The sequence below is a fragment of the Rhamphochromis longiceps genome, linkage group LG9 (genome assembly GCF_057381845.1).
Source record: "Rhamphochromis longiceps isolate RC_006_pf linkage group LG9, R_longiceps_female_GT1.1, whole genome shotgun sequence".
Classification (NCBI taxonomy): Eukaryota; Metazoa; Chordata; class Actinopteri; order Cichliformes; family Cichlidae; genus Rhamphochromis; species Rhamphochromis longiceps.
In genome coordinates, this window is record NC_140565.1 from 5,167,900 (window position 1) to 5,177,200 (window position 9,301).

At 48.7% G+C, this 9,301-nt stretch overlaps 1 protein-coding gene across 1 annotated transcript; it reads right to left on the minus strand.

Moving 5' to 3' along the window:
- Window positions 1–2,562: 2,562 nt before the first annotated feature.
- LOC146661576 (uncharacterized) lies at window positions 2,563–7,834 on the minus strand. Its single transcript, XM_085419484.1, has 2 exons — window positions 6,371–7,834; window positions 2,563–2,581 (listed from the first exon to the last, which is right to left on the minus strand). The coding sequence occupies exons 1-2, from the start codon at window positions 7,492–7,494 to the stop codon at window positions 2,563–2,565; spliced, it is 1,143 nt and encodes a 380-aa protein (XP_085275610.1). The 5' UTR covers window positions 7,495–7,834.
- Window positions 7,835–9,301: the final 1,467 nt, after the last annotated feature.

The window sequence follows — 9,301 nt, forward strand, 5'->3', positions numbered from 1 at the left end:
GCCTGATAGTGCAGCCAGATTCCAAGTGCCTCCATCCCCGCCGCTGGCGTCCAGAGTTATATTATCTCTGCCGCTGCTCTCCAGGCCAAAACCATATGGTCATGGTTTTGGGCCCACTTCACTAGAGGGGCCCGGAATATACATGACAGTTTATTCGTCAAACTAAATTTTGTTAAACCAAATACCATAATTCACTTACATATCCCTGCTATCACTTGCTGATACAATGATGGTACTAACTTCAATGTATGCTACACTGATTTAGAAACCGAAATCTCAGTATAAAATGTGAAAACATTTTGCGCTGTTACACATACTCATCCTTCATAGGGGAAGCACATATTCAAAGTTTCATAAAATTGTTCTAACATTTGGGAATGCATTAAAAATGTTGAATATTTGGTCTAGCTATATCCAATATAAATAATTGTTCGTGACCATGTAATTTTTTTCTGTAGCTTCTGTAATACCCATAACGTCTAATGTATGACAATTGATACACGATTTATTGAATGAAAAGGTTTATTGGAATCCTATTCCAATTCTAACCTCTGACCTGTTGTCCGTTTACACCTGCCTCTAAAGAATATAAATGTACCTAGTTAAAAGAATATTTGTAGTGGTATAAATCCATTCTTGATCACAAAAAATGAATAAATAATTTGTTAACACAGATTATCCTTTCTGAATTTTCTCAGGTTTCGAGGAGAAAAGTCTACTTATAAAGGCAAGTGATCAGGAAGACACAGCACTGCATTGTTACACCCATTTACAAAGTCATTACATTCCCAGATTAAAACCTGTTAGAAATAATGATGGCTAAAACCCAATGAAGTATGCAATGCTATTTTTTGCAATCAACAGCCAGAGAGATGGACTGTGTGAAAAAGGTTGTCTTTATCATACCACTTTGAAATAAAGAACATAAAATTCTATGAACAATCATGAATATACAGTGCTGTGAAAAAGTATTTGCCCATTCCTGATTTCTTAATTGTTAATGATGTCGTTGGTTTTTTGCTTCTGTTTTTGTTAATGTTTTTTCCCCCATGTCAAAGTGAAGGGTTTTAGATTATAAAAAAAATGTATAATATTAGACAAAGATAATCTTAGTAAATGCAAAAGACTCTTCGTTGTGGGTTAAGCAGCAGCTTTGGTGTCTGACAGTGGCATTTTCATGATTTAGCATGAGTTATCTATGGATAATTCATGGTGCATCCAACTAACATGACATTTCTTTCTTTGATCGAGTGGCACTAGATCTCAGAGTCATACAGGGAAATTAGACTGCGTTGACAGAAGTGTTAAAATGTTGGGTTTGTTGATTATATAGAACATTTCCTAGTATTCCTTAAAGGCTATCAATATCACTAACTTCTGGTTTGACATGAGATGATGATGAGATAGCCTTTATTTGTCAGTTGCAGGTCTTTTGCCCACAACCGAGATGACAGACCTTGCCGACCGTACATACAATACACAAACATCACATTGGGGAGACAGGTCAGGCCAGGTAGCGAGAGGAAAAAAAACATAGAAATGTGTAACACAAAAGGATAATACAGGAATGCACAGATATCAACACACCATAGCACAATAAACACAGACAAGCAACATGGGAAAGTGTTCCAGTGTGTACATCTGATCTGGGACCGCTGCAATCTTTCGACTGCGCCTCCAACTGACCCGATGTCCACATCATGGGGGAGGTAAGCGTTGGAGGTGGCGTTGGATCCGGGGTAGGGAGGGTGATGTGTCAGTGAGTGCTTATCAGTATCAGTATATGTATGTGTGTGTGTGTCCATAGTTCAGCTGAGACAGTGTCCTTCACCCTGCCAGGCTAAGTAAACAGTCTTCCAGCCAACCCAGGTGGCCTTGCATGGAATGGGAAGGAACAGACTAAACACAGTCGTTATCAGGGTGTTGTTGTTCAGCTCCAGCCTTGCAGCTGGCGCCAAAGGGGTATTCGCATAAGTGATGGTGGTTTTTACTTTAGTGCGAACAGCTCATTTGAATTTCAAAGCAGTTCTACAGTTCAACACTGGTCTCTCAATCTCCCGTTGGAGAGCCGTGAGCTTCGCCATACTTGCGTTCTGTGATGTTGTCATTTCTTGTGCTCAAGGAGCCGATTCTGAGAACTCACGGCAGTGTGCCTCCCCGAGATGTCATCCAATTTGCGCCCAGAGATGTTATTCTGGGCTAGCCCTTCCGAGATGTATCCAGTCTGCAGTCAGAGATCTTATTCTGAGTATTCACAGCAGCCATAGCCTCTCCAAGATCTTATCCGTGCTGACTCAATGAGCCCATTTTGAGAAACTCACGCCTCTCCCATCGTTCCAATCGCAGCGGGCAGCCTTGTGGGGGTTTGAACAGCCGGTTCCGCTTTCTTAATTCTTCGATAAGTCAGGGCCAAGCCAGCTCCGATCAGCCAGAACCCTGTTACCATGGTTCCGAATAGGTAGATATCTTCAGCACTCAGGCTCACCCGAGCCCAAACTTCTCGTTGAGAAAGGGGTGTCAATTGCATTTAGGGACCAGTTGAGCCAATCCATAATTCGTCTTTTAGGTTTTAGAGAACAGGCTGTGAGAGAATGTTCCAGGGAAAATACAAAAAAAACACGAGACTAGACAAGGACATAAGCAGGAAAGATAAGGGAGAGGAGAAAAAGTGCGTCCGCCTCCTCCGAGAGCCAAAGAATAAATTGTCAGGAAAATTAAAAAATATTCCCCTTTAAAGTCCATGGTATCAGCAATTAAATAACTACAACAATTTTACACAAACTGTGTTTGTAATGGCGATACAGATACTACGGTAATGCAAAGTCTTTAGTGTCCCCAGATAAATGCCTTAGATGAGGTCGTGGTCAAAGTTTCAAATTGTGAGATCAGTCTTCTGTAAATGTTTGGCGTTGCATTTATTTGGCATCATTTGTGTGCAAAATGATATGTGAATGTTAACTCAGGTCTAACAAGATTTTCTTTGTGACTGTTCATGGCACACAGGTCCTTCTTTGGATATGAAATCTAACAACGTATAGGTGGTTCTCTCTTTTTTATGAATACAGTGCTACAATGATGGTTGTTGCTGTATATTAAACTCTGTCAATGTGTGTGGGACAAAAGGTCAGACTGCAGTTTTTCGTACTGAACTCATGAAGTTTTTTTTTAAAGCATTGTAAATGAGCAGAGTAGATCCACTTCAATCAATGATGATTGTAATACCCACTTCTAGCACAAGGAAAGTATTGATCAAATTAAATTCTAGATAATGTAGCTGCCATATTTAAACAAAAATAAATAAAAATTGACATAAATAAAAAATGCTGGCTGTAAACAAAAACATGGTATCTAAGATAAGATAAGATAACCTTTATTACTCCCACGCATGGGAAATTTGTTTTGTTACAGCAGTGGACAGTGCAAAGTTACATAGAAAAATTAGAAAAAACATTCTACTATATTCTGTAACAGAGTAATATTACAAACCAAGTCATAACACCACAATCCTTCCATTTCTATGGCCTCATCATCATCAGTGCATGGTGACATGATGGAAATGAGCACTGTTCACACAATCCAATTTCATATAACTCTACTATATGAGAGAAAGATTCAGAGCAAAAATGGTTTGTGTTGTTATTTGATATTCCACTGAATTGAGAGCTGAAGTTTACTGTTTTCCTGTTAGTAGAGCTGGAGAAAGAGCAGGTTCTGTCATGATACGTTGTGTGGCAGGCAGGAGAAGGACCCAATAGCAAAACTCACAGACACGGGGATGAACTCAAAATCACAGCTTTAATGCTGGAATGGCAGAACATAGGAAATACAAAACTAAACTGGGAAAAGTAAACTAACATACGCAGAGAGACACAGGGAGATCCACACAACATGAGGGAGAACACGACGCCGAACAGAGGGAGACTCAGACAGAAATACACAGAGGGTAAACGAGGAAAGTGGGCACACACGGGGAACACAGGTGACACTGATAATCATAATGAGACAGGGCAGGGTGAACTGAACATGACATGTACAGGCACAGAGGTTCAGACAGGAGGAGAGAGAGCACGGGGAAACACAGACGTAACAGGCTGGGGAAACATGAAACAACCACAAAGGGAGACGAGGGCTCATAAATACATAGAGGGCACACAGGGGGGAGAGAGCCATGAAGGGAAAACACTTAGGGAACAACACAACAGGGCAACTCAGAAAACATGGCCTAAATAAGGAACAAAATACAAAAATACATGAAAACTAAGAATACTGGGCCCACATGGCCCAGGACCATGACACCACCCCCCCCTAAAGGGCTGGCTCCCGACAGCCCAAACCCGAGAAACAAAAACAGAAAACAACCCACCCAGGGCGGGAGGCGGGGGACCAGGACGGAGGGACCAGAACGGGAAACAAAATAAACAACAGAAAACACGGGAGCACATGACCATAGTCAAAATAAAGTTCAGGGGGCCGACCCAGAGCCCACAGGCACCAGAGTTCACGGGTCACACGGTCGGGGGGCCGACCAGGCAGGTGGCACAGGTGGCAGAGCTGGTCCGGAGGCCGGCCGCGCGGAAGGCAGCGGCGGCGGCGAAGGAGACGACGGAGCAGTTCAGGGGGCCGGCCGCGCGGAAGGCAGCGGCGGCGGCGAAGGAGACGACGGAGCAGTTCAGGGGGCCGGCCGCGCGGAAGGCAGCGGCGGCGGCGAAGGAGACGACGGAGCAGTTCAGGGGGCCGGCCGCGCGGAAGGCAGCGGCGGCGGCTCTCCAGCGTCAGGCGTACTGGCCGAGGCCCGGTGGGCACAGGACCAGTCGAGGCGGGACCAGGCGAAGCACAGGCAGAGGCTGGCCCAGGCGTAGCAGAAGCACAGGCAGAGGCTGGCCCAGGCGTAGCAGAAGCACAGGCAGAGGCTGGCCCAGGCGTAGCAGAAGCACAGGCAGAGGCTGGCCCAGGCGTAGCAGAAGCACAGGCAGATGCAGCCGGACCAGGCGACGACGAGGCGGTCGCAGGTGGTGGCTGGACAGGCTCCTCGGGCCCTCCAGCTGATGCGGCGTGAGGCTGAACGGGCCCCTCGGACCCTCCAGCGGAGACAGGAGGCTGAACGGGCCCCTCGGACCCTCCAGCGGAGACAGGAGGCTGAACGGGCCCCTCGGACCCTCCAGCTGACGAGGCATGAGGCTGGACGGGCCCCTCGGACCCTCCAGCTGACGAGGCATGAGGCTGAACGGGCCCCTCGGACCCTCCAGCGGAGACAGGAGGCTGAACGGGCCCCTCGGACCCTCCAGCTGACGAGGCATGAGGCTGAACGGGCCCCTCGGACCCTCCAGCGGAGACAGGAGGCTGAACGGGCCCCTCGGACCCTCCAGCGGAGACAGGAGGCTGAACGGGCCCCTCGGACCCTCCAGCTGACGAGGCATGAGGCTGAACGGGCCCCTCGGACCCTCCAGCTGACGCGGCATGAGGCTGGTGCGGTTCTCCTGAACCCCCAGCTGACGAGGTAGATGGCGGCGTGGGAGCCGCGGAGTCCTGGATGAGCTCATCCGAGCTCCCAGCAGGAGCTGATGCAGAGCCAGAGAGATTTGAGACCCCTGGCTGGATGTTAAGCTGACCAGCGGACCGTACTGCTATCGGGGACTGGGCTACTGGAGCTACTGGGGCCTGCGCTACAGGCGGCACTGGAGCTACTGGGGCCTGCGCTACAGGCGGCACTGGAGCTACTGGGGCCTGCGCTACAGGCGGCACTGGAGCTACTGGGGCCTGCGCTACAGGCGGCACTGGAGCTACTGGGGCCTGCGCTACAGGCGGCACTGGAGCTACTGGGGCCTGCACCGGGGGTGACACTGGAGCTACTGGAGACTGAACTGGGGGTGACACTGGAGACCCAGGTGACACTGGTGTACTGGGGTGAAGGCAGCGAGGATGCAGTCTCTCTCTTAAGGGAGGATCGAATGATTTAGCGATAAATCTTGACGGGAAAAGATGCCGATGCTGAAAATACCAGGCAGCGGGGGCTTCCAGGAGGGTAGCCGACTGAGCTGTGAAGGGCTGCGAGGGAGCTAACTGAACTGAGGGTGGCTGCGAGGGAGCTAACTGAACTGAGGGTGGCTGCGAGGGAGCTAACTGAACTGAGGGCGGCTGCGAGGGAGCTAACTGAACTGAGGGCGGCTGCGAGGGAGCTAACTGAACTGAGGGCGGCTGCGAGGGAGCTAACTGAACTGAGGGCGGCTGCGAGGGAGCTAACTGAACTGAGGGTGGCTGCGAGGGAGCCAACTGAACTGAGGGTGGCTGCGAGGGAGCTAACTGAACTGAGGGTGGCTGCGAGGGAGCTAACTGAACTGAGGGTGGCTGCGAGGGAGCTAACTGAACTGACCTGGGAGGAGAAACACGAGCAGGAAAAGGAGCAGGCTCAGAAAAAACTGTCCGAGAAATGGCAGGCTCAGGGTGCCGGTGGCGAGAGTGCCGCTTCTTTTTATCCGTGGAAGCGGGCGGGGTGAGCGGTGGAAGTCCCTGGCAACTCCGGGGACCCCCAAGAGCCAGTCGAGTCCCCCGGAAAGAGCGCTCGTCATGATCAGGAGCGAGCCACGGCTCCCTCCCGAACTCTTCCACTAGCTGTGCGCCTGCGGCGTGCTGCTGCCCCTCGTGATCGACGTCCAGGACCCCCGCAGCGTCCGCGGGACGCTTCGTGGAGGGCGAGACAGGACGTAGCAGTGCGCGACGGCGGCGCTGACGCCGGTTCTTTCTGGAAGTGTGTACGATGGATGCTGGAGTCACCGAAGCAGAGGGTGATGTGGCGGCGATCTCCTCGTCGTCCGCCCACATCCTTGCCAGAAAAGAGGCAGGCGAAGTAAAGTCTGAGCAGTGTGGGGAGGGCGAGCGGCTGGTCCGAGGCGGTGCAACAGGTGTGAGTTCCTCCTCTGAAATGAGCCAGGGCTTCCAACGAAGCTCGTCCTCCCGTAAGGCTAGCAATACCTGCTGTCGCTCATCGTCGTCGAAATCTGTGGCCTCCACCATCTCGGTGCGCTGGGCTATGTAGTTTGACAGTGGCGGAGACGAACTGTGAGTTGATGGCGGTGCAGCGGTGAGCCTCAGAGTCCCTACTCTGACTGCCTCCGGCTCGCGAGGCAGCGGCAACGACAACCGTTTGCGGGTCGGAGTCGTAGGTGCGGAGGCGGCGTTTAACACCCTCTGGGCCAGCGTGCGGGCGCGAAGCTCCTCCTTCAGGGGGGCCAGGGAGTCGAACGCCTCAAAAAGCTGGGGAAACCGCCGGAGCTGTGGCGCTTGCTGGAGGATTGCGTCAATGGCCGCCAACCCGGTGGACACCACTCTGGGGTCCGTGCACCCACAGATGCGCGTCATGAGCCGGCAGAGCCGTTGCAGCTCCTCCCCAATCTCGTCCGGACTGTCCGCTGGGTCTGACATGGTCAGATCGTACTGGAGGTCCGCGGAGGGGTTGTGAACTGCTGGGTCCATGTTGTGGTCGTGTTCTTCTGTCATGATACGTTGTGTGGCAGGCAGGAGAAGGACCCAATAGCAAAACTCACAGACACGGGGATGAACTCAAAATCACAGCTTTAATGCTGGAATGGCAGAACATAGGAAATACAAAACTAAACTGGGAAAAGTAAACTAACATACGCAGAGAGACACAGGGAGATCCACACAACATGAGGGAGAACACGACGCCGAACAGAGGGAGACTCAGACAGAAATACACAGAGGGTAAACGAGGAAAGTGGGCACACACGGGGAACACAGGTGACACTGATAATCATAATGAGACAGGGCAGGGTGAACTGAACATGACATGTACAGGCACAGAGGTTCAGACAGGAGGAGAGAGAGCACGGGGAAACACAGACGTAACAGGCTGGGGAAACATGAAACAACCACAAAGGGAGACGAGGGCTCATAAATACATAGAGGGCACACAGGGGGGAGAGAGCCATGAAGGGAAAACACTTAGGGAACAACACAACAGGGCAACTCAGAAAACATGGCCTAAATAAGGAACAAAATACAAAAATACATGAAAACTAAGAATACTGGGCCCACATGGCCCAGGACCATGACAGGTTCTCTACTAATGGGAAGGTCGTTTAGATCTCTGGCTCATCTGGATAACTCATCCTTGAGTACACACGTCAGAGTGAATGAAGCTTGTCGTAAGAAAGTGCCTTGAGGGTTCAAATACAGTAGAAAAGTGTTAAATAAGATCCAATCCAGTAATTTAGTGATAAGAAGTACAATATGAGAAGTTTAGATATGAAACAATTAAAAAACACACAAACCATAATATAAATGTCTGTAACAGGAATGGCTAATGGAATAAATTCTGAAATAATAAAAAATAATAATAAAAAATAAGGGTGACAACACAAAGTTTCATATTCATCAATAAAATGAAAAATGATGATAGAAAAATTGAACACAGAAAATCAGGAGTAGCAGGTCCTCTGGGTCTGATTCATGTCTGAAAAAGACTAATGTGGGGATGAACAAAAAGTATTTGACCAGCATAATATAATCTGCAGTATGATCATTGCTTTAACCATGTAACAGATAGCTTTAAGATGGCCTTAAGATGTTATGCATACAGTTATTATGTTGACCTTGTATTCCAGGTGCAGTTATAACTATTTTATACATATTGCATATCTGTGCTTATTTGAGTTGATGTTCAGGTTCTTTAAAGGTCTTAAGCTTCACTGACGTGACTGTTCAGGTGATATATGCTGAGGGAAAACTAGAACATAGAAGGAATTGCAATACATGCTTACAAAACACTTATATCAGGTCATTTTATATTAAGGTTTTAGTAGAGGTTCTTGGTTAAAACATTTATTTAGTAGAAGACATACACATAGTCTCAGTGAGCTTCTGGTCTAGTGAAAGGTCAGAAGTGCAACAGGTGAATTGGGAAAGAGCATTTGAGGACGAGACACAGACAGTAGGAGGTGAAGAGGTGACACAAAGAGCATGTGAGGTCAACACATACACACACATTAGTTAGACTTATTTAGAGGAGAGATTAGTTATGTCTCGACAAGAAAGAGGAACAATTCACTTTGAGACAAGAACGGAAAGTACCAGCCATAAAAATAGAAGATGATTTTCTGGGTGAAAAGTCATGGTGATGTTGATCTGATCTATGTATAAAATGTATCGGTGACGCATGAAGGGGCGTCAGTAAACAAACCCTGATGCTATAAAATATCTGTTCATGCTTTGATTAAGTCGAGGACTACTGGCTGTCTGCGTACAGAGTGTCTTCCCACACGTGTGTTCATTAAAATCATTGTTG